The sequence below is a fragment of the Cornus florida genome, unplaced genomic scaffold, assembly GCF_030987335.1.
Source record: "Cornus florida cultivar Cherokee Brave unplaced genomic scaffold, ASM3098733v1 CherokeeBrave_3.0.0_Hap2_Chr02, whole genome shotgun sequence".
NCBI classification, from domain to species: Eukaryota; Viridiplantae; Streptophyta; class Magnoliopsida; order Cornales; family Cornaceae; genus Cornus; species Cornus florida.
The window spans coordinates 20,446,471-20,471,320 of NW_026775572.1; the positions used below are offsets into that span (position 1 = coordinate 20,446,471).

Consider the following 24,850-nt stretch of genomic DNA (forward strand, 5'->3'; position numbering starts at 1 on the left):
TAGGATTGGTCTCAGTTTGACTAGGCAATTAAAGAATTAGCTAATTGCCCGATTTGAGCTTTAAGTTTTGCAATTGATTATCTTTTCGAAGTTCACCTAAGGCTTCCAAGACCTTGTCTTCAAAAGCGGAACTCTTATGAGGCGCTTGATTTGGATTAGAGTAAGATTAAAAATTTGATGCTTGAGGATGAGAGTAGGATTGAGAACTTAATGCTTGAGAATGAGAGTAGGATTGAGAATTTGATGCTTGAGGATGAGAGTTTTGATTCATATTTTGAGGATAGAATGAAAGACGGTAACCTTGAGAATTCTGATTTTGGAGATGTGGGGGAACATACTTTGCTTGGTAACCTTGAGTTTAAGGAGGGTTTGCACCATCTCCTTGATTTTTCCATGCAAAGTTTGGATAATTCTTCCATCCTGGATTGTAAGTATTGGAATAAGGGTTGTTCCCTTAATGAATGAAAGCGGCATTTGCTTGTTCTTGAGACCCACTTGGTATGATTTGTCCAAGAGGACAATTTGAAGTATAGTGAGTGTAACTAGAACAAGTCATGCACATTTCATTGGAAGGATAAGGATAAAATTGATTGTCGGACCTTGATTCAAAAGGAATTTATCAAACCTTTGAGTAAGATTTTTGACCTCAGCTGCAATTTCCTTGGAAGAGTCTATTTGATTTAGAGCTTTTTTTCCTCCCACATTTGCTAGGCGACTACCCCTAGAAGATGAAGATCTATGCATTGAGTTTTCACTCATTTTTTTTTTAAAAGATGCCAAATTTCATTTTCATTTCTTTCTATGTAGCTTCCGCCACAAGAAGCATCAAAAATGCCCTTATTAACATCGGATAAACTTGAAAAGAAACATTGAACTAATTGCCACTTAGGAATGTCATGATGTGGACACTTCCGTAACAAGTCATTCAAACGTTCCCATGCTTCATAAAGGGGTTCCATTTCTTCTTGTGCAAATTCACGAATGAAAGTTCTCATTGAATCGGTTCGACTCGCGAGATAGTACTTTTTTAGGAACTCTTGTTGCAATTGTGCCCAAGAGGTGATTGTATTTGACCGCAAGTTGTTGAACCAATATTTAGCTTTATCCCAAAGAATGAAAGGGAAAAGCTTTATTTTTAGGACTTCTTCCAGAACATCCGTGATTTTCACAGTGGAACAAACTTCCAAGAACTCATCTAAATGTTATAAGGCTCTTCATTGCTCAACCCATAGAAAAGGGGGCACATGTTAATGGTGGAAGCCTTAATCTCATAATGATGAGCATGAAAATTTGCCAATTGAATGCAAGTGGGTGCACTATATTGATTTAGAGTATAACGATCCTTAAGGACCATTGGAGGATTGAGAGGAGGATATGACATTTGACCTTAATGATGATATGCCATTTGACCTTGTTGATGGTATGCCATTTGAACATATTGTAGTTATAGGTCACCAATTGGGGGAACAACATTTGGCCTTGGCATCCCTAGATTAGGTTGTTGCACCACAGGATTAACTGGTCGTGGCATTCCCAAGGGTGGATGCACACCTTGAGGATCCACAATATGAACTTGTTGTGGGTGGTGCACACCGTTATGATCCATATAACCAAGATCTTCAATGGGATCTACAATTGGATCTATTAGGTCTTCCATTAAAGGTGATGAAAAACCAAAATTTGGAAAATTAGGATGACTGTCCCTAGTACTACCTCTTAAATGCCGAAGGGAAACTTCGAGATTTTGATTTACAGAAGCAAGAGGACGACTAAGTGATCTACGACCATGCATGCACTAGAATAAGTCAACACATCAACACTTCAATTTTTCAACCTCCACATACGATGTTCCCAAACTCCTCAATAATATCAATGCACTCAAAATAATTAATTGCCTCCACACGGGCCGATGCCTTCTACAAGAAGGTATACTTGGACTTGAAAATAAACAATTCAATTTAAGCCTCCACTTGGGCTGTACAAAGCATGCAAGATAGTAAACAATTAAGCACAAAAATTAAAGAGAAACTTACAAATGGTCCTTAAGCAATTTCAAAAAAAAAAAAATAATTGCTTCAAGGTCCAGCGTTTGCTCCACTTTGCTTCAAGTACCTAATTGACAAATATCAAATGAGAAAATAAAAATTAAAATGACCTTAAAGTAAACAATCAACAAAGAATTAATGTCTAATTCAATTCATTAAAACCGTTAGATCCCCGGCAATGGCACCAAAACTATGATGCGACCAAGCGTGTGCACAAAATAATGCACAACACTTTAGGTTTAGAAATAATGTCAAGTGGACATCATATTTTATAATTTATAAACCACTAAACACTTATACTATGGAGTATGAAGTGAGCAGGGATCGTCCTAAGAGATCTAAACAATTATAGGTTTTTAGAATTGAATTCTACTTTAGTGCTTATGTGATTGCTGAAAAGGGTTTTGTTTTGTGATTAGAACTAATTTAACTTAAGTGACTGCAATAAAATAATGGGGTTTAAAAGATTGGAAAAAGACTTAGGGTGAAGGATTCACCACTAAGCACATTCCCTAACTCACTAACTTTCAACTAATTGGGGAAATAATAATGTGTAATCTAAATATGGCTAACAACTACAATGAAAAGTGTAAACCATCAATTTCAAGCATGAATCAACTACTTAACGACAATTAAACTAAGTGCAGTGCAATTCACCAATTCAAAGTATGATTTATCAATTCAAGTTACAATTTCAATACACATTAATCTAGAGGATAATGCAACTGTGACAATAAGCATGTATTTCAAGCACAAGTATGGATTGTCTACTTACCTAGGAATGAAAGTGCAATTAAACTAATTAAGCCTGAAATTAACTAAATTCAACAAGAATTTAACCTAATTAAATTAATTGTGTAGTACAATCCATCTAGTAGAAGCAAATTCCATCAAATCAAAACACAATTACATCTAATTAACACAATACATAGCTATCACAAGATTCAATTCACAAATAAATCAAGTGTAGAGATTAATTATCAATCAAAAACATATAAGACAATATGAGATTGACATAGATAATCAAATGAAAGAATTAATTTATATTTCAAGGCTATACAAAAATTACACAAATAAATCCCCAAAAAGTGAAAGAGAGAGAGATTATGTTACATGCTTAGGGTTTATCCAACCCTAAGTAAAAGAATCAGCCACTCATGATTGACGGATTTAAATACGGAACAATCTCCAGCATCTGCTTCATCATCTCTGAGCTTCTTCTTCCAAACCCTAACACGTTCTTTTGTTTTTCCTCTTTCGCGTGTTTTCCAGAGAGAGCGTAATATCGATTACAGAATAAAACTTAATAAAAAATAAATAAAAAAACTAACTATTAAAAATATGAAAAACTAACCCTAAAAAATAATGGGCTTGTTTCCCTTAAGTAATAAACCCTATTAGAGCCCATGGGTTGCAGAAATAAGCCCAAAAACTAAAATCTCGTAACCCTTAAAATAAGACAATCTCGTAACTTGGTCTGCTATTAGAAGCTTGGCGTCCGAACGTAGCTTTTGGCGTCCGGACGCAGGGTGCTAGAGACTCGCGTCCGAAAGTGGAGAATGGCATCCGGAAGCAAGGTGCTGGAAACTCTGCTGCATTTTTCTGCTTCTTTCTGAATTTTGTCCCAATGTTCTAGCTTGACTCCAAAACGCCATAATTGACCGTTCTTAGCTCATTTTAATTTTATTGCCCTGAAATACACATAAACATAAATTAGGACTAAAACATGAAATTAAGATAGATGCAAAGACTGAAATACCCTAACTTAGGTGCTGAAATGTGCAACATTTAAACACTTATCAGAAGAAACAACTTGGTTTTTAATAAAATTGAATGGGATCCAGTGATGATTATGGAAAAAGCAGTGTTCTTCTTTAATGAATTCAGTAGTACTTTGTCGGAGGAAACCATTAATGCATCGCCCACTGGTGGTGGTGGTCCTCATACTAATAGTTGGATTAGTCCTGCTCTTGATAGATATAAATTGAATACAGATGCTTCATTTCATAAGCTAACTGGTTATAGTGAGGGTGGTTTGGTACTCTGTAATCATTGTGGATAAGCTGTCAAGGTGGCTACAATGTTTTATCAAGATGTGAGCAACGCAGAGGTTGCAAATACTCTAGTACTCAGGGATGGTCTGAAACTTCTTGGTCAATAGGGGTATTCAAATGTGGATGTTGAGTGTGATTGCCAATCAGTGGTTAACCTTACCCCTAAAGACCTTTTATGTTCAGTTATTATTCAAGATATCCATTGTTTGATTCATCAAAACTTGGGGTTTAAGTTGGTTTGGTGCCCACGATTATGCAACAGAGCGGCACATGAGATGGGTAAATGGGCTCTTAGTCAAAGGATAGGTGATTTCCAGTGGCAAGTGTGGCCTTTATGGCTTTTGAATGTATTTCAAAAGGATCTTTCATCCTAGTATTTATAATATTTGATTAAGTTTAAAAAATAATAATAATAAGTTATTATTATTATTTTTTCTTGGTGCAATGCAAGGGAAAAAAATTTATGTGGCGTAATGGATGAATTTAAATAAAAACAAACTTGTTATGCATAAATATACAACTTTGGATCACTTTGAAAATTGTAGAAAAAAAAAAAAAATTAATCTAAAATTTTTAGCTGAAATTATATTTATTTTATAACTTTAGATAAAATCTTGGACTAGGAGTGCAATTTGGGTGGACCAACTTGAACATAATTTCAATGAGTTTGGACAATCTTTGATGAGGTTGTGCTTTAAGTTGAAAATTTTCAATTTATGATTGGGCTTGAATTTAGGTGATTGTAACTCCAACACAAATTTTGGTTCAGTTAGTGGTCCATTTGTTATTATGTAATAAGATGCAGGGTGGACTCAAAAACTTATAATTTTGGGGACGAAGTTGTGCATGAAAATTAAAATTTTAAAAATATAATTAAACTATAATATATTATTATTTTCATTAGAGTATTCCATATTTTTTTTAGTACGAAAAAAATAAAATAAGATAATAATAAAAAAATATTTCATATCCCATTCATACAAAATGTCTTTAATTTTGGCATATATACAAGTGAAGGAAAAAACAAAATCTAAAGTTCAAAATACTAAAACAAGGAGTATAATAAAAATATGGATTATATTCTGTTTGTATGTATTTTATCTTTTTAATATATTATGTTTATATGTGTTTAAATGGATGTTAGAACTAACATCTTCAATTATTTCTTTAATTCTTACGAGAGTAGTAATTATGCTTAATGGTAGATGATGTCCATCCGAGATACAAAAGAATGGAGAAATCGACTAGATGCATAAAATTAGTGTGACACATAATATTTATAGGAAAAAATAGTATGCCAACATAAAATTTTGGTTTGTGTTTTAAGTTCGAATTCAATCCAAATTACAAAATTTTAAAACGTATTAGATAAAATTATTCTTAAGTTGGGCTAATTACTCAACTTACATCCAGCGACAGTCAATGAAAAAAAGGTTTAAGATAGGAGCCAGGACACACAAGAATCAAGGCAAACTCGGTTCTCTGTATATCACAAATAAGAAACCCTATTCTGATCTTATTATCTGCTCACTACTCACACAGAACAAGCTTCACATTTCCCATTTTTAGAGAGAGAAAGAAGAGTGAGAAATATCAATATCATCACTAATGGCGATTTCTTTAGGGGTTTTCTCGAGCTTATCGATCGGCAAAACGGCGACGTTAGCAAAGTCGTCGTCGCCCCGGCTTATAGCAGCTCCACTCACTCCTTCTCGTGTGAGCATGCCCACCGTGCGCACGGTAACCTATGCCGCCGCGTCCAAGCTGTCGACGGAGACCGGAAAGCGGGAGCCCAGAGGCATCATGAAGCCCCGTCGAGTGTCGCCGGAAATGCGAGACTTCCTCGGCGGCGTCCCTGAGATCCCTCGCACCCAAGCCCTCAAGCAGATTTGGGCTTACATCAAGGAACACAATCTTCAGGTCTCTTCTCTGTCCAAATACTTCCTAATTCTTGTTTATGTCTATCAAGCATGTGTTCTTTCTGTTGTTTCATTGAATAGATGGGTTTTATATGTTTATTCCTTCACTTATTTTCTTGATAAGTATTTCTTTAATTTTCTTTTATTTAGGGTAAGACCTTTAAATGGAGTTTATTTGTTGATGTTATCATTTTTGTATATGTTTAATTATCGTTTCATACCACACTTAAACCGATGGATGGTTTGAACTTGGGATATTTTATTTTTTTCACTTTGTTTTACAAGCAATAATAAACTAATCAAACCGTGCTTCTCTCTCTTTTTTTTTTCTTTCTTTTTTTTTTTTTTAATGAGTTTGATTCAATTGGGGGTTTTAGATGGGTTTTAGTTACTTAAATGTCTTTGCAAGAATACAGGTTGGTTATTAATGTGTATTATTGCTATTTTCTTTTTCTTTCTTTTTTTGGGTAGTTACATTACTCATTTCAGTATTGTTTAGTTTTCATAGTAGTTCGTTTGATGATTATTTACATGGATAAATATGTATGTATGATCGTATGTCCATCAGTGGTGCTGCTGTGGGTGTTGTGTTTTGTTCGTACTTCTTACTCTGTAACTGAGTTTTGTATTTGGACAGGCTTGCATTGGCATATATAATATTACAATGTAGGTATCTTTGTTACACCCCAATTCAGTTTTATTGGGGCTTAGAGGAGTTTTCTTGTGTCTCTGTGTATGTTTGGTTCTGTTGATTGATTAGATTTCATGTGTTCTGTTATGGTTTACTCTCATGTGTAATTGTTGTCATTTTGATTTTTAAGTTGACAGACGAGCTCTAGAATTATGCAGGGATGCTCTAGAGTCTATAGAATTTATGATAAGGACTGAAAAATAAAGTTGATTGCAGCTTTAGGATACAATTATAACATTTTGCTTCATGCCTACATCTATATACTATATATCATTGTTTGTAGGAAGAAAGTTTGCCCATATACTTTACAATTGCTTACTTGATTTTGGACTTATGCTTATGCCTTTACTCCTTTGTAATCATGTGCCTTTAAGACGCTTCTAAACTTTATATGGTCAAAAAATCATTGAAGTTGCATGCAAAATGCAAACAGGAAGTTCCTTCAGTAATAATGGATTGATGTCAAATCTATTGGCTGTTTTTTTCTAGTAAGTTTGTTCAAATTAGTTCATTAGTAGATTTAAATTCATCCAACTTTTCTGCTATAACTTTTTTGTACAAGTGCTTAGTGGAGATAGCATGTTGCGGTGCTTTTTAGTCCAGTTTATTAGCATCAACATTATGCTTGCACAAATATTTTGTATATGAGAATGATGAAGATGTGGATGTTGATGACTGACACTGTAGTGTGACGGTGGTCCCTGTGATTCCTGAGTACTTGTACATGACGCCTTAACTATTGTCAAAAACTTGGGTGACAATTTGATGCAGATAAGTGGTGCTCAGTGACCTTAGCCAATGCAAGAAGGCAAGTGCAGGAGCGTCCTTATATCCTGTTGACGTGCTGGGTGATTCTTTGCCTTTCATTTTCAGTCCAAGTCCTCTAAGATGTTATTATCTGATCTGAAGGAACAAATAATATCCAGCTTGATTTGGGCTAACAAGCTTGATGAAAGGTTACTTTATGTTATTTGGTTGCTGCTTTTTGATGGTAACTAACTAGATATATTTGATAATTCGATCCTTCCATTTGGTTAATGAATATGGAGGCGTATGGGTTTGTTCATCTATCACTTTTTTAGATATTTGTGGAGGCATTCTTGATGAGTAGAAACATAGAATTTGTTTAAATGCGTCAGTTATCTGATCAATATAAGAAACTAAATTTTGAGATATAAAGTATCAACAGTCTTTTATGCTTGACTTCGAAACTTATTTATGCTTATAACCTTTATCCTCTAGCTTTTCCCTCCAATTTTCTTTTTCCTTTTTGGTTTATGCTGGTGCAAGTGTGCCTAATTTATCTTTCTACGAAATTGTCTATGTACAGATTTTATAATATTTGCAGGCAGTGTGGTGCTGACTTGGTTCTTCCTTTTTTGTTATTAGGACCCTGAAAACAAGAAGATCGTAGTCTGCGATGAGAATCTGAAGAAAATTTTTGCCGGGAAGGAACGTGTCGGATTTCTCGAGATTACAGGGCTAATCAGCCCTCACTTTCTTAAATGAAACCACTTGCAGGAGTATGCATATAGATTTTGATCACAATCCAGAACTGTTAGGCTTGTGATATTACTCATAGAAAACTGCAGTGCTGCTTTTTTATTTTTTATCTTGGTTTGGGCATTGCAGTTTTTTGGATTATGATGAGTATTGCTTTTATAGGCTTCTGAATCTATTCTTCTAGGGTCTGCTAATTTTAGTGCCTGCAATGTCTTCAGTTTATGTATCTATGCCCCTGTTCTTACGTAGTATTTAGTTTTCCTGTTTGCTCACACAGCAACTCATGCGCTTGTTCGGAATACTTGTGCTTGTATGGCTCTGCCTAAAATCCTTCTCAGTGATGTTCCACTTATTTGGACTGTGTTTGCAAGTGTCAACAATATATAGCATGATCCTTTAATACATATGATGGGTTTGGAATGATTTTGTAGTACAATTGTATTTGATGTCTTGCCAGGGTCCTTGACGGCTCGCCAACTTGAACCCAACTCGGTTTTCACGGGTTTGGACTACTATTTTTATGAGGATGTGCCTAAAGTTGAAGACTTTCAATTCAAACTCTTTTTGTCCTGGTAAAGGGCACACTCGATCCGAGACTTGATAAGATAGTTGAGGTCTCTATTAGTAATTACAAAGTAAGTCACGGGATAATATTCCATCACTAGAACTTATTTTATTTTAATTGTGTAAAACTTAGTTATTCAATTTTTTAGTTTTATAATAATTATAATTAACGGTAGATGATGTACATACCAAACACAAAAGAATAAAGTAATCTACAAAATGCATAAAATAGTATGGTACAAAATGTATGTATGAAAAATTAGTGTGGGAATTTAAAATTTCCATTGTAGTTGCAAGCTCTAATTTAATCCAAACTACAAAATATGAAGATGGATTAGACACGGATTAATTAGTTCGGATTGAAGGTCAAGGTATGATTTAGTATTTTCATATATCCAATTTGAATTATCCTTAATTTCTGTTTAAAAGGTTCTCCGTGTATCTCAAATAAGAAGCCCTATTCTGGTCTTATTCTCTGCTCACTACTCACACCGAACAAAATCGCTTCACATTTCCCATTTTTAGAGAGAGAAAAAAAGAGAAAAATATCAATATCATCACGAAGGGACTACAAATGGCGATTTCGGGGGTTTTCTCGAGCTTCTTGGTCGGCCGAACGGCGACATTAGCAAAGTCGTCGTCGTCGTCGTTGCCCCGGCTTATTGCGGCTCCACCCACTCATTCTCGTGTTAGCATGCGCACCGTAACCTATGCCGCCGCGTCCAAGCTGGGGACGAAGACCGAAAAGCGGGATCCGAGAGGCATCATGAAGCCCCGGCGAGCGTCGTCGGAAATTCAAGTCTTCCTTGGCGGCGTCCCTGAGACCCCTCGCAAAAACCCAGTCCTCAAGCAGATTCGGGAATACATCAAATTATACAAACTTCAGGTCTCTTCTATCTCCGAATACTTCCTAATTCTTGTTTGTGTCTCTATCAAGCTAGAGTCAGTCTGTGTAGTGTACTATGCATATATGAATGTATATATGGATTATGATGTTTTCTTTGTGCTGTTTTAGTTAATAGATGGGTTTTATGTGTTATTCCTTTTTCTTTCTTTTTTTTCTTTTTTTTTTTTATCTGATAAGTATTTCTTTTATTTATTGTAAGAAACATATATTTTTTTAAATGGAGTTTAAGGAATGTTTATATGTTATTTGTAGATGTTATGATTTTTATATTGTGGGCACAGGTAGATTGTGGGTTTCATACCATACTTTTACTGTTACCCTATCTTTGTTGGATGGTTTGAACTTGGGATTATTTTATTTTTCCACTTTGTTTTACAAGCAATAATCAACTAGTCAAACCATGCTTTTTTCTTCTAATGAGTTTACGTTTGATTTTGTTGATGAAGAATACAGGTTGGTTATTAAGGTGTATTATTGTTAATTTATATATATATATATATATATATATATATGGTTTGTGAAAATACTAATTAGTACATTACTCATTTCAGTATTGTTTAGTTTTCAGAGAAGTTCATGGATTTTCTGGATGTTTATTTACATGGAAAGATATGTATGTCTATCAGTGGTGCTGCTGTGGGTGTTGTATTTTGTTCCTGCTTTGTAACTGAGTTTTGTAGTTGGACATTTCTGCATTGGTATATACAATGTAGGTATCTATGTTGCATTCAGATTCAGTTTTGTTGGGTTTTTAGAGGAGTTTTTTTGTGTGTCTGTGTATGTTTGGTTCTGCTGGTTGATTAGATTAATTCATTGTTCTATTATGGTTGGGTTTTGTTACCTGTTTGTAGCGCATGTGACTCTCATATGTAATTGTTGGGAGGTTGATCTTTTAAGTAGACAGACGAGCTCTAGAATGATGCAGAAATGCTGTAGAGTCTATAGAATTCATGATAATGACTAAAAGAAAATGGATTGCAGCTTTAGGATAAGATTATAACATTTTGCTTCATGTCTACAGGCTACATCTATATGTCACTGTTTGTAGGAAGAAAATTTCTCATATCGTTTAAAGTTGCTTATTCAAATAGGAACGTATGCTTATGCCTTTGTTCTGTTGCAATCATGTGCATTCAGCATGCTTCTAATCTTCATGTGATCAATTACGTGCTGAATTTTAACAAGAAGTGCCTTCAGTAATAATGGATTGATATCTAATTTCTTGGTTATTTTTTGTAGTAAGTTGTCCAGTTTTGTTCATTAGTAGAAGGGTAAATTGCAAAAAAAAAAAAAAAAAAAAAAGCAGAAAAAAAAAAAAAAAACTCGCCATATACAAAATGTGTAAGAAGTATCCCTACTTTTTATTTTGTGCATATAAATCTCTGCATTTTCAAAATTTGGAGCAAATTGACCCTGATCGTCAATTTTGACCAAATTTTTTTGTAAAATCCCAAAATGCCTTTAAGATATATATATATATATATATATATATATATATATATATATATTACATCCCTTTAACTCTCACTATGAAAGTACAAAATTGCCCTCACTTTTATAAAATTATATTGCTAACCTCACCAATACACAACCACCCACCTCACCACCTCTGTTGCCGCCACAGTGACACCACCAGCACCACTCCCTGTCTCCCTACCACCTAAATAGGCTATAGTTTGCTTTCTCAACTTGTTTATGCACTATGAACTACTACACCATGGTGTTTTAATCACAAAAAATTGAAGTTTGTCAATGGGCAAGAACGATCCTCCCGTCACGAATAGTGAGGAAGTAATATTCTTGGGCCTTGTGCTGTGCGTAGTTGAAGGGAGTCGCTTTGTAATTGAGTGCCATAACTTGATTTTAGAAAGGAGTTTACAGCAACTTGAGATGGCATGAGACGCCATGTGTTGTCTACATCAAAGTCTACTTTGATACCTCTCCCACTTCCTGAAGTTTCTGGAGGATACTTGTGTTCATCCGCTCTCAATCCATTGACATAACTGCAAGTTCCGATCTGTAAAGAGAGCATAGAAGTTATTTGGACTGATTGGGGAAGGAACTCTAATTAACTCCACAGATTAATACACATGTAACACAATTCCAATTTGAGATATCTCCATAGTGAAAAATCAACCATGATACCCAAAAACTAGATTAAAGATCCAAAAACAAAAACAAAAATATGAATAAAACAAGTTGGCAGAAACCTAACTCCAATGTCTACATATCAAATTTAACCCACAGTATTCAAGTGTATGTATATATATATATTAATAAATGTCAATAAATATACAAATGTAACGCAATGCATCCAATTTTCCATTTTGCACATTTTGTATACAGCGGAGGTGTTTTTTGCACTTTACCCTTAGAAGAAATAAATTCATCCAACTTTTCTGCTATAACTTTATTGTACCAGTGCAAAGTAGAAGATAGCATGTTAAGGTGCTTTTAAGCCCTAGTTTATTAGCTCTGTCAATATTCTGCTTGCACGAATGTTATTGATAAAGATGGAGATGAGAATGTTGGTGACTGGCAGTATAGTGTGATGGGTGATTACTAAGTACTTTTACATGACACAACTTTCTTAACCATTGTCAACAACATTGGTGACAATGCAGATGAGATGTGCTCAGCCAATGCAAAAAGTCAAGTGCAGGAGTGTCCTTGTATCCCGTGCCTCTCATTTTCAGTCCAAGTCCTCTAAGATATTAAGATCTGATGCAATAAATAACACCCAGCCATTTTGGGTGGTTGATTTGGGCTAACGAGCTTAATGAAAAATTACTCCATGTTATTTGCTTGCTGCTTTTTTTTGGTAACTGATAATTTGATCCTTCCATTTGGTTAATGAACATAGAGGCTTATGGGTTTGTTCATCTTGGTCACTTTTTAGAAATTTGTGGGGGCATTCTATATGGCTAGAAACGTAGAATTTGTTTAAATGTGCCAGTTATCTGATCAATGTAAGAAATTAAATTTGAGATACCAAGTGTCAACCATCTTTTGTACTCGACTGCGAAACTCATTTATGCTTTATCACCGTTATGCTCAACCATCTTCCTTTCTCTTTCTATATATATATTTTTTATGCAATTGTGCCTGATTTCTTTTTTCTATGAAACTACCAATGTACAGATGTTCTAATATTTCGTGCGACGGCAATGTATTTGCAGGCAGTTTGGTACTGACTTGGTTCTTTATTTTTTGTTATTAGGACCCTCAAAACAAGAAGATCATAATCTGCAATGGGGTTTTGAAGAAAATATTTGGTGGGAAGGAACGTGTTGGATTTGTTGAGATTGCAGGGCTGATCAATCATCATTTTAAATGAAACAACCTGCAAGAGTATGGATATAGATTTTTATCACAATCCAGAACTGTTAGGCTTGTGATGTTACTCATAGAAGTATAGATTCAGAAGCCTATAAAAGCAATAGTCATAGGCATTTGCAGTTTTTTGGATTATGATGAGTATTGCTTTTATTGGCTTCTGAATCTATACTTCTAGTGTCTGCTATGTTAATGTCTTCAGTTTATGCAACTATGCCCTTGCTCTTATTTAATTTTATTGTTTGCTCACACAGAAACTCATGCGCGTGTTCAGAGTACTTGTGCTTGTATGGCTCTGCTTAAAATCCATCTGAGAGATTAATATTTAGGAATAGATATTACCTCTTTTTTCTTTTTCTTTTTTTTCTTTTTTTTCCTTTTTTTTTTTTCCAAACAAATTGAAATGATCGAAGTTTTTCTATTTGGAATCGTTTTAGGTCTAATTCCTATTACTTTGGCTGGATTATTTGTATTTTTAGCATTAAGAAGAAGTAATTGGTTAAGCCATTAACAACAGTTCTATATATTATAGCATGATCCTGTATAATACATGATGGGTTTGGAATGATTTTGTAGTATAATTTTTTATTTGATGTCTCAGCCAGGATCCTCTGCAGTACAGCAAGCCGTGCACACATTATGATTATTGTTTAGAGCAGCAGCGCATAAGATATGGGCTTGGAGTTTTCCCAAGCCAAAAGACTTTGAAACTACTGTGTTTAAAGATCATTGTTGACGGTGATCCAATTTGTTACGGATTTTAGAAATGATTCTACTATCCTTGGACCATTCCACTTGGAAAGTAACAGAGATGATATATGGATGTTCATCTTAAAATTGAAATAAAACTAATTTGTACTTTAAATTGATATACTCTTCAAAACCGTTTCGTGTTGATATTCAACATGATTTGACCAATCTCGGTATGAATATGATCCTCCGGTAATTTTATTGTTGACGTTGCCTTATTTTCTCTTTTCCATTTTTTCGTCTTTTTGGTGGTTGAGCTGCTAGATGTGTTCCACATTTCCACCCGCCATTTGTTTTTTAGTGCCGCCAGCCTCTTCGTCAATAACGATCATTATATAATATTGACTATATGTTTTTGCTCTATTCCATAGCAATTTCTGTTTTTTCAATAATAAAGTTCCAAAATTTTTTTCTACAACCACAAAATAAAAACTCTTTCTTTTCTCTTTACTTTTTTTTTTTTTTTTTTTTTTTGCCAAAAATGAATTTTTCTTTTTTTTTTTTTACCTCATAACTAATATTTCTTCTCCTCTTAATTACCCAAACTAAGCTCCACACTCTACCAGATGAAGCATTAATTTTTCAATGCCGTGCAACCTCAATGGAGCATTACTAACATTCTCACGCATGCACAATTAGAAATCAATAAACGCAAAATCTGGACCAAAATTTTAAAAACTAGTCCATTTTCAAAATAAAGGCATACTTTGTTATTGAACGAAAAAATTTCATAATTAGTCAAAATCAATAACCAATAACCAAGTAATGTGCAGTTAGAAATTTAGCTGCAAACCCCTACTCATCCACTAATCACCATCTTCAGTAATCATCTTGATATTTCCTGTATCTTTCTAAAAAAATCCACTCTATTCAGCAAAATAAATATATATATATCTACTTCTATCACATATATATAACCTCTACTCTGTAAATCTGTCAGTGTGCCACAGTTAAGTTTTATATATATATATAATTCATTGAACGATGTGATGTAGATCCTCCACAGCACCACCTGAATTTGAGGAGAAGATGTCAACCGGTGCAGTAGTGCAGCTAATAGTATTATGCTTGAATCTACCATTAGCGGAGCCGTGGTGGTGATCAAGATATAACACAATCACAGTGATATCATCATGAAAATGACGCCTAATACCCTTTTCAATTTTCTTTATGTCACTGTATCTCATCTCCCTCTTCTTGGCTGCCTCATTTAGAGCAGCTCCGATCAACCTCTTAGCTATTCCCTGCAAAAATTTCACCAACCAATACCAACATGTCATGCTTATTGCCATACTCTAATCAACAAGCTTTAAACAGGTTCTAAAGAAATTCAATTGACCCATGAAAAATATATATATATTCAATTAGGTATAATTTTTCTTTCTTTTGCTTATTATAAAGATAAATTGTATTTTTAATCTTGATACAAATGTCAAATCAGATCAAGTGACTGACTGAAAATGTAGCCTTAAAATCAGACATTGGTTCAGGAGTATTGCAACTGCAAACAATAACAGAACAGTAATGTTGATACAAAGATTGACAAGGGTACTCACAGCTCTTGGGTTCTTAAATACAATCTCTACAGCTTCTTCGTCGCTCAAATGTTCCCAGAGACCATCTGAAGCAAATATCAAAAATAAGTCTTGTGGCCTAAGCTTTCGTTTAAGGATTGACGGTTCTGCTGACATTAAAGCTCGTTTCATAGGAACGGGGTTTCCAAATTGCTGGAATATCGGGTCTCTGTTCAACTCGGGTTTCTTCAGGTAGGCATCTCCAATAGATCTTGACACCTGATAAGAATATGGTACTTGAATTAGCACTTTTTGTTACATGCTCTTAAGGTTACCACGGAAAGGCAGTGAGGTAAGTGACATCTAGCAAAAGAATACATTTACTTCACACCATATCAAAATATTAGGCATCCTGTCAACGTAAAACCGAAGGACACATTAGATCTAACTAATTACAAAAGCTGCACACTGAATTTGTAGCCATCATGTTCTCTAGATGTAAAGGAAGAGGAACAAATATGGTCACTAGGGCCAGATAATATGCTTTATGAGATCTTCATGTTCATCTCATGCATTGAAGACTAATTTTGACTCCAGCTGCATGAGAAATTGGACCAAGAAGCATATCATGTGACCTGAATGAAGAAATATAAATTTATTTTAATAAAGCAAAAGAGGAGATATAGATTAAAGGAATGGACAAAACGAGATACCGCAACAAATAATGTCTAGACGCTGATCAGGACATTAGAGAGGATAACAAGATAAGTAAACAATAAGCAAAAGGAAGCAGATAGAGATAACAAGATAAGTATACAATAACTTGAATGTTTGTCAATACAAAGTTACAAACCAATTAAATTGGCATATGAAAAACAATATTTTCCACCTTCCTCATTAAGAGTACAATTTTTTTTTTTTTTTTTAAAAAAAAATTGTAGTTTGAGCGTGACATTTTTTTGAGGGAGTAAAACTACCAACTAATTTGGTTCTTGCAAAGTTCTGCTATTTACTATTTTTTTTTTATCTTTTTATTTATATTCTTGCAAAGTGATGCTATTTATTTGTCCCAATTCCTTCACAATTTCTGATGTAGTGCAGTGTTTCACAATTGACTTTATATGGAAGCAGAAATTTTCACAAGTATGTGCATTAATAAGTAAGACGGCTTGAGATGAAAGATGCAACGAAGACTTGGACAATTTGTTGATTTAGTCATAAGTTGTTTTCAAGTTAAAGAAAGATGCAACGAAGACTTGGATGCGCAAGCTTGGAACAAATGGCATAAGGGATTAGAAATATGAACTTTAGAGTGTGACTACAATCAGTCTCATTCACCATCCAAAGCCTCCCAATGAGTTAATTCCTTGCATAATGAGTTAATTTATTAATGTCTCCCAATTTCCATAAATATCCTTGCATAATTGATAATATTCAACTTAACCTAACTCAACTCAGCCTATTCCCAGCTATTTATGTCGGTTACATGACTCATGTCATGCCATTCCACTCTATCCCATGACACAACCTTACTCAAACAAAATGTCATTTTATCTTTTCTTACTATGTCAACCAATTGTTATCTATTAATTTTGTTTATAACATAACGAGTCAAGTAATTAATAGTGATGTAAAATGAGCTCAAAACTCAATAAATATATATATATTTTTTCCTGACCGGGGGTATATTATAAAACGAAAGAAAAATTACATTGCAAGGAGGAGGCATATCTCCTTATACAAAAACAGAAATGGAGAAAGCCCACTTCCAACAAATGCCACTAAAAGGAAAATAAAAGAAACACATCATTAGGGACTGACAGCAGCTACAAGATCTACAAGACTTATGTTGAGATATGATAAAACATCCCAAACAATAGCCTTAGCAAGATTGGAGGCTTGATCTCTGCTCAAAACTCAATATTGCTAATACTAGTGCAAGTCATCAGCCATTAAGGAAGACACTTGAAGCATACATGTTATGAGATATTTAGTCTCACAATCCAACATGAAACTATGGTTGTAAACACTGATATGAGACTTAAATTAAATATACTCCCTCCATTATAAGTAATTCATCATGTTGATGCTAATACCTATCTTTCATGTTGATACATAAGCTAGTACCAAACAAAAACTTAAATTAACCATAATTCAGTGCATTCATGGCCATCAACTACTAACGGAACAAGCGAACCACGTAGAGAAAAATGAAAGCTTTGATACCTGAATGATGCCCTTAATTCTCCAAACTCCGCGGCAGTAGACAACAATAGGAAAATCATCTGGATGAAGTGCCTCAACCTCCCTCCTCACCTCCTCGCACGACACATTGTGATCGTTCGACAACCGTTCTGCCACCACCTTACTCTTCGGGTCCTCTGAAATTCTCCGTCCAAGAACCGCCCTCGAGTCTCCGAGATTCGCCACATGCAGTACATCATTCGATATTGTACCAACTAGACAACACGATCCAACTGAAGCAATTTGTGGCCGAAGTGGCAACGATCGCTTCACCAAATGCATAAATTCCTCCTCCGTCGCATGAAATGCTTTCTTTATTACATCTTCTGATAATCCCCCTTGCTCGGTAACGAATTCTACAACAAAATTATAATGAACATGAAATTTAGACCTCTTAATACTCTGTTATTCAACACCGATTCTACAATCAATCCAGAAATTAACAAAAAGATCAAACTTTATAATTGAAAGTTGCAACAAACATTCGAAAGACAAAAATTGAATGGATCACAAAACTAGTACTGAAGAAAAATGAAGCAAATTAAAGCAAGACACAGCATACAAGTAAATAAAACTGAAGTAAAATTGACAATTTTAAAATCAAATACCAAGCAAATACTTTCTAGAGAGAGAGAGGAGTTAGGGTTTGGAGAGAGAGATTACTATGGAGGTGAGGGAAGAGATGTCTATTGACGAAGCGAGAAGTTTCGGGACCACCGTGACCGTCGTAGACGCCGACGTAGGTAGCGGACGGTAACGCCAAGACTTGGCTTTGATCTTCCAGAGTGGAATTGGCCTGAACGACGGCGATCGAGAACTGGCCGGAGGCGTGAGGCTTCAAGTCCGTGTGCCATAGCAGTCCGTCACCACTCCTTCGCCCGAAACATCTCTCAATCGGCCTGCAACATGATCGTAACATCTTTTATTCTCTCTCTAGATTCTCTATCTATATATATATATTTATCTGTATATTGAACTCTGTGAGAATGGATGTTGGTCGCATATGATGTGTGTAAATACTAGGTATTTTTTTGGAACTTGAAGGGGTAGATAGTGAGACAGAGAAATATAGATGGAGAGAGAGAGGGGCTGTGATAGTGGGTAAACAGGGGAAAGGTCACAGAGAAAGTCGCGGGGAAGACGCGTTGGAAGAAGATGACGACTGACACCACACCACATCACACCCCGCGTGAGAATTGAGGCTTCAAAAATATTCAAACTTAGACCTAATTTTTTCAGTAAATTTCCTGTTTCTCAACAAATGCCACTGTGCCATTGCCACCATCATTCCACTTAACCTATGCCGTACCCACCATTATTTATTTATTTATTAGTGATAAAAAATATTATTTTTTTAAAATTAACAATTTAATATTTTTATATTCAATTTTTTTTGAAAAAAAAAAAAAAATTAACCGTTACATTCCTATCCACCCCTTACGAATAGATTTAATAAAATTTTATCTTCTTAAAAAGTTCAATTCCGATCAGTAACATTTATTTTGATTAAAATCCATAGAGTATTTATTTATTTCTTTCAAAATAAAAATCTTTTCGAGTAGTGATATTTACACTCAAAAGTTTGGCAGAATTTACCTATTAAATCTGATTGATGCATGAGATAAGGTCAGAGAGGGTCTCACTTTATCATATTTGACATGCATTTGACCAATCAAATTTAATAAGTTTAAAAATTCTGTCTAATTATTCGGTGCAAATATTATTACTCTTTCAACTATTGGCACTAGCCCTTCAACACCTAAAGGGTTAAATTATGAACTTACGGGAATTCAATCACACAAGAAACTCAAAAGAGAGACCTTTTTTATTTTTTCCCTCTTTTTTATTATTATGATTTTTTTTTATTTTCTTTTTCCTCTCAAGAAACTCACAAGTTCGTATTGTTTTTGTGATTATTAAATTCCCAACTCTCAACTTTGCAGTTTGAAATTTGAAAAAATATCACTGAGTTGACACAGTTGATAGTATATACATTATGGAATTGAGATTTGAGAGCACTATTATTGTATATGTTTTTTTTTTTTCAAAGAAAAATTGCTGATCTTTCCAAGAATCCAACTAAACAGTGAAAGGTTCAACTAAATAGAAAATATGCAAATTTTAAATTTTTTCAACTGATAAAAATTGAATAGTTCAATTTAAATATCTATAGTATATGAATTTTTTTTTTCTTGGCAAGTGATCGAACGGATGGAATCTAGGTTCATGAATTATAAAACTCGTGGATATGATTGTAGCTTTAAAGTGTTGGGAGGTATGTGTGTGTCTTAGAATGGGGCTTGAATAATTCAATAATAATAATTAAGAAAGGACAGTCTGGGATTATAAAACTCTGAGTCATTTAACATACCAACAATTGTCTAAATCATGTCATTATGGTTCATGAATTTGGCCGGACAAATGAGAAAATGAATAAAAGGGAGAGAATAAAATGATTGGAGGAGGCTCCCCTCTTTTGTTTAGTTGAATGAAAGAAAAAAAAAATAATAATATTGTCACGTGGTATCATTAAATTCTTAAATATATAGTTAATAATATTATTCTTACTTTATTTAACAAAAATTATATTTTCTATTTTTTCTTTCACCCAATTTTGAATGGAAACAAAATGAACAACTCTAAAGGATGCCTTCTCATTCCTCCCATCATTCCTTTCTTTCTAACTGTCAAATAGTGTAAAAACTTGTCGTATCTCTTCTCTTTTATTTTTTTCTGTCCTACTGGACACAATTCATTTCTTGAAAATAAGGTATTTCTGGCACCCACACAATATTCTCCTTTTGAAACTTCCTATTGATAAGCTTACGGCACCCACAGTATTACGCTTTTTCAATTTTCCAATATATTGATAAATTTATATGAGGCTGAAAAGAATGACAAATTTTTTTCATTTGAAGTCTGTGTATATTTGCTGGAATAATTCAAATCAATGATGTTACGCGGCGATTGTGAGAGACGGGATATGTGGTGTCCACCATCCCACACATTTTCTCTCTTACTCACCTCTCATATGTAGCAATTCAAAATGTACTAGATAATTTATTGTATTATCAATGGAGATGACGGGAATGCCATTCCATTCCCATTCTTATTCTTATTCTTATTCTTATTCTTATTTCCATTCCCATTTAACATATCTATCTCATACTTGTACCAAAAATTTTTATTAAATGAGACAGATACGGCGGGAATGAGTTTTGTAGAATATTATCGTAATTGTATTACGAATTTAACAAAAGTAAATAATAAAATAAATTTTTAATCATGGTAATAATTATTTTTCTCTTATGCGAATAAAAGTAAAATTCAATTTCTCAATTGGAATTTTAGACTTAATATTATTATAAAAAATTAAAATAATTCATATAAGTTCTCAAATAAAAATAATACAAAAGAATATTTAGTGATTAAAATATAATAAATTATGATTTGTTTAATATATACCTCATAAAGTACAAAATTATAATTTATCACTATAAACTAGCCGGGACAAGGCGGGGTGGAGTGGAGTGACATTTCTCCATCCTCGCCCCATAACCCCTATTCTCGTTTCAAAATCATATAACTACCCTATAACCATTCCAAACGGGCGGAATGGGGCGGGAAGGGCCATTTTGCCGTCCCTAATCATGAACAAGGTACAATCTTCTTCAAATATGGAGAGAAGCCAAAAAAAAATTTGAACCTTTTGGTCATATAAAAGTGCATGTAGGGATAGGACTGTAACTCGAGCGGGTTGGGTGGGTTTGAGATATAACTTAAGTCCAACCCATTTAAGAAATGTTAAACCCAAGCCCATCCTTTTACTTTTAAATTCAGGCTTAGATTACTGGTAAAAATTTCGGGTTAATTCGGATTACTCATATGCTTAATCTTTACACAAAAATTTTAATATGATCTTGAATTAGTTTTAGATTAAATTACTCTTAAACAATAAAAAGTTTAAAGACTTTTTGTAGAATTTTAGTAATAAATTGCAAACAAATTTTTAGAAAATTAATTCTCCTAAATGTTAACATACATTAAGGTGAGATTTAATAAAAGAAGCTGAAAAGAAAAAAAAAAATAATCGTAATTTAAATATTATATGTAATGTATTTAAAAGTAAAAATATATATGAAAATAATATTATAATTCAGGTTTGAGTTGACTCTTGTTGCTAGCACTTCAACCCAAACCCAACCCTAATTAAATTCGGGTTGAAAATTTTCAACCCAAATCCAACCCTAATTGAAAAAATGATTGTCCAAACCTATAAAAAAATTGGGCTGGGCTCGGGTTGGGTTCAGGTTACCCAACCCAAGTTGCACCCCTGTGTAGGGACCAACAGGCCTGTGACCTAGCAGTACGAGGCCCTTACTTCTCAAAGGGAAGTCATTGTTCAAACTTCAGTGAAGATATATGTGTGTGACTACCAAATAAAATAAAAAATAAAAAAATAATTAAAAAAAAAAAAGTGCATGTAGGGCCTAAAAACTGAAAGCGTCCAATAGAAACTCTGGGTATTTGAATTTCGAAGGTAGTAGAGTATACATTGAGTCTGTGTTTGCTTAAACTCTCAGTAAATAAATGGAAGTGTCGGTTGGTGTGCTATTAGGGCTGACATTGGCTTGAAGTGTTGTTAGAGTCGACTAGAGCCGAAGTGTGAAACAATTTTCCTAAATTACGCAAGTGCGTGAGCTTATCTAAGCGATGGGCGGTGTTTGGATATGATCGGATTGTCATCAACCTTGAAGGGTTTGCTTACAAGTAATATAGAGAACTTACAAATTACATCGTGTTCAAGAAAAGAATCATTAGAAGATAGAACTTTGTTTATTTTGGGTGAGGTAAGAAGATATATATAGAACTTTGCTGTCAAACTAAAGTTGACCATGTGCTTGGAACATTGCCTTTAACATATGGTTTCAATAAAGTACTTCAACCAATGTAAAACTAAATGAGAACTACAGATGCTTCAAGTGGATTCTAACTCACATCCCACTACGAAAAAAAGGTACGTTGCAGGAAAAATGAGTTGGAGATCATCAAAAGGGATGTGAATTTGTGATATTTGTTCAAAGTAATCATTCTAGAACTGAAACTATATTAAACCTTGCTCGGATGACTACTCTTCTTGATTTGAAAGTTACGGTTAATTTGTCCTAGAAAAAGTGAGTAGCTTATCGTGTTAGTTACTTGTTATGGAAGAATGCTTACCGTGTCATTGTGGAAGCTTATGAAGCACGAATATTTTTTGGAAGGAGCTGTGCCCAACACCGACACTCATTGAAAACTCTTTAAATACATGTCCGACACTTTACATACGTGTCCGTAAATAAAAATAAATTTTTATTATTTTGGACACTTTTCCGGCACTTCAGGACACTTCGCGGACCACACTTAGGTCGACACTTCAAAATATTTCTAACACAAGTCTAACCGATAATCTTAAAAATAATATTGATACATTCTAAAGTTTTCAATTTTTTCCTTGAAAAAAAATTGACATTACACATATGATCGCAAACAAAATATTAAATGATATTTGTTCATTTAAAATAAAAGCATTATTACAACAAAGTAGTGGAATAACTATATATATATTATAAAAGGTATTTCAACTCTTATTATAAAAAATTGAAACGAATTAGATTTTATAATATTATTACTCAATAAATATATATAAATAAAAATTTTAATTTATATATAATCGTATCTAAACCGTACTCGTGTCTTCCTTTTAAAAAAATTAACATATTAACTTATGTGTATAATATCATATCCGTATTACATGTTCGTGTCTGTGCTAGAGAAGTAGTAGCACACCGTCTCAATTTAGAGAGAAAACGCGTATTTATTTGTGTGAAAAATAAGTAGTTAAAAATTCATCAATCTCAGTAAAACAACTCTTTCCCTACTTCCATCGATTCCATTCAACTCTTTGATGGCACTATTAGTAATTTTATAGAATTAAAAGGGCACTTATTTTACAAAAATTGATGAGCATTTAACTATTTATTTTTCACAGAAATGAACACATGCGTCCTCTCTAAATAAATCGCACATAATACTCATTTATCTTATTAAAAACAAACTAATTGAAATAAAAGGTATATACTTTAAGGAAAGTTTGGATATTATGGAGAATAAATAAAGAAAGAAATAAAATTGGATATCATACATTTTCAGAGGTTGAAAATACTTTGTTGTGGATGTGAAGACCACTACTAGTACTAAATCTCCTATTCACATTCGCTGTTGACCATTGAAATGGCACATAGGAATGCCCATAGTTTTCTATACTCCCATCTCACGGCTGATGCGAGGATTCTTTTATAATTGACCCAACACATAAGTTAGAATGTAATCGATCTTAAATTATTGTTTCTAATAAAAATATATATAGATATATATATAATATAATAACTGTGTTTAGAGGCCGTTACACAATACGTGTGTTCCGGTCAATCGAGTAAGACTTAGAAAAATTGACTGGTACTTTAAACCTTATTATTGTGACCCAAATCACTATTCTCTTGTTCTTCTCATGCTTGGCATATAGAGCTTCCGTGGGTAGCCTCTATATTCACAAACAAATTAAAGTGAAGTCAATAGATTTTGGTTTGACTGGGTAAAAAAAAAAATTTGGTTTGACCGGGAGAAAATTATTTGAGTCCCCCTTGTACAATAATAAGATAAAAAGAAAATTCTGAGTATTATAAAAATTAAAAGAACTTTACCAACAATTCTATTCTTCAAAAGAGATGGATTCAATGTACTATAATTTTTTTTTAGTATAAATTGCACTGTCCACGTTCTTTGAGATTTGGACAAATTATACATAAGTAAATTGTTTGGACATTTTTACAAGAAGGGAAAAAACAATAATAGAGTCTTTTGGTTTGACAATTTTTTATATTAAATTAGAAATTTCTGACTTGTAAGGGATGTCAAAATAGTAAAGGTTAAACGCTCTCGATCCATTCGTAATTTGTCCAAATTTTTAAAAAAATTAGTTTAATTTACCCATTTTTTAAAGTAGTCTGTGAAAACGAGAGAGCAAGAGTACTGGGTGTGAAGTCTAAAACTTCAATGAGGATGGATTAATAAATGGGAGGTTTCAGGACTTTATTTTGTGAAGGCATTGTTAAGATTAATATAAAAAAAGGTAAATTACATTGACCTCCCATGTTGAATGCCTAAAATAACTTGGACTTCAAATAACAATGAACTCTCCTTAGAGTTAGAGACTGAGTAATACTAAACTGCCCTATCATAAAATATGTCATAATTGTTTGTTGATGTCATGCTTGAAATTTA

The 24,850-nt window shown here is 33.7% G+C and overlaps 3 protein-coding genes and 1 pseudogene across 6 annotated transcripts; 3 read left to right on the plus strand and 1 right to left on the minus strand.

The window, feature by feature from the left end:
* The first annotated feature begins 891 nt into the window (after nucleotides 1–891).
* On the plus strand, nucleotides 892–989 carry LOC132297781 (small nucleolar RNA R71; annotated as a pseudogene).
* Nucleotides 990–5,558: 4,569 nt separating this feature from the next.
* On the plus strand, nucleotides 5,559–8,616 carry LOC132294134 (uncharacterized). The gene is made up of 2 exons (XM_059791880.1): nucleotides 5,559–6,019; nucleotides 8,099–8,616. The coding sequence occupies exons 1-2, from the start codon at nucleotides 5,708–5,710 to the stop codon at nucleotides 8,216–8,218; spliced, it is 432 nt and encodes a 143-aa protein (XP_059647863.1). The 5' UTR covers nucleotides 5,559–5,707; the 3' UTR covers nucleotides 8,219–8,616.
* A 599-nt stretch (nucleotides 8,617–9,215) lies between these two features.
* LOC132294135 (uncharacterized) lies at nucleotides 9,216–13,916 on the plus strand. 4 transcript variants are annotated; one of them, XM_059791883.1, is made up of 3 exons: nucleotides 9,216–9,662; nucleotides 12,904–13,034; nucleotides 13,621–13,916. In XM_059791883.1, the coding sequence occupies exons 1-2, from the start codon at nucleotides 9,351–9,353 to the stop codon at nucleotides 13,018–13,020; spliced, it is 429 nt and encodes a 142-aa protein (XP_059647866.1). In that variant the 5' UTR covers nucleotides 9,216–9,350; the 3' UTR covers nucleotides 13,021–13,034; nucleotides 13,621–13,916. The 4 variants fall into 4 exon arrangements, with proteins under 4 accessions (XP_059647866.1, XP_059647867.1, XP_059647865.1 ...); XM_059791884.1 differs by having other exon boundaries at nucleotides 13,625–13,916; XM_059791882.1 differs by lacking the exon at nucleotides 13,621–13,916 and adding an exon at nucleotides 13,274–13,449 and having other exon boundaries at nucleotides 9,217–9,662.
* A 587-nt stretch (nucleotides 13,917–14,503) lies between these two features.
* LOC132294133 (probable protein phosphatase 2C 63) lies at nucleotides 14,504–18,768 on the minus strand. Its single transcript, XM_059791879.1, has 4 exons — nucleotides 18,191–18,768; nucleotides 17,510–17,883; nucleotides 15,326–15,562; nucleotides 14,504–15,013 (listed from the first exon to the last, which is right to left on the minus strand). Exons 1-4 carry the CDS (start codon nucleotides 18,444–18,446, stop codon nucleotides 14,744–14,746), a joined length of 1,137 nt encoding a protein of 378 aa, XP_059647862.1. The 5' UTR covers nucleotides 18,447–18,768; the 3' UTR covers nucleotides 14,504–14,743.
* Between the last annotated feature and the right edge of the window lie 6,082 nt (nucleotides 18,769–24,850).

What these genes read in the sequence shown, in the direction of transcription:
- LOC132294133 (XM_059791879.1), bottom strand. Translation starts at nt 18,446, where the DNA reads ATGTTACGATCATGTTGCAGGCCGATTGAGAGATGTTTCGGGCGAAGG. An exon ending in TCTCTTCCCTCACCTCCATA is followed by an intron (nt 17,884 to 18,190) that starts GTAATCTCTCTC and finishes ATTTTGTTGTAG; the next exon opens with AATTCGTTACCGAGCAAGGG. An exon ending in GAATTAAGGGCATCATTCAG is followed by an intron (nt 15,563 to 17,509) that starts GTATCAAAGCTT and finishes TATTCTTATCAG; the next exon opens with GTGTCAAGATCTATTGGAGA.
- LOC132294135 (XM_059791883.1), top strand. Translation starts at nt 9,351, where the DNA reads ATGGCGATTTCGGGGGTTTTCTCGAGCTTCTTGGTCGGCCGAACGGCG. An exon ending in TCAAATTATACAAACTTCAG is followed by an intron (nt 9,663 to 12,903) that starts GTCTCTTCTATC and finishes TTTTGTTATTAG; the next exon opens with GACCCTCAAAACAAGAAGAT.
- LOC132294134 (XM_059791880.1), top strand. Translation starts at nt 5,708, where the DNA reads ATGGCGATTTCTTTAGGGGTTTTCTCGAGCTTATCGATCGGCAAAACG. An exon ending in TCAAGGAACACAATCTTCAG is followed by an intron (nt 6,020 to 8,098) that starts GTCTCTTCTCTG and finishes TTTTGTTATTAG; the next exon opens with GACCCTGAAAACAAGAAGAT.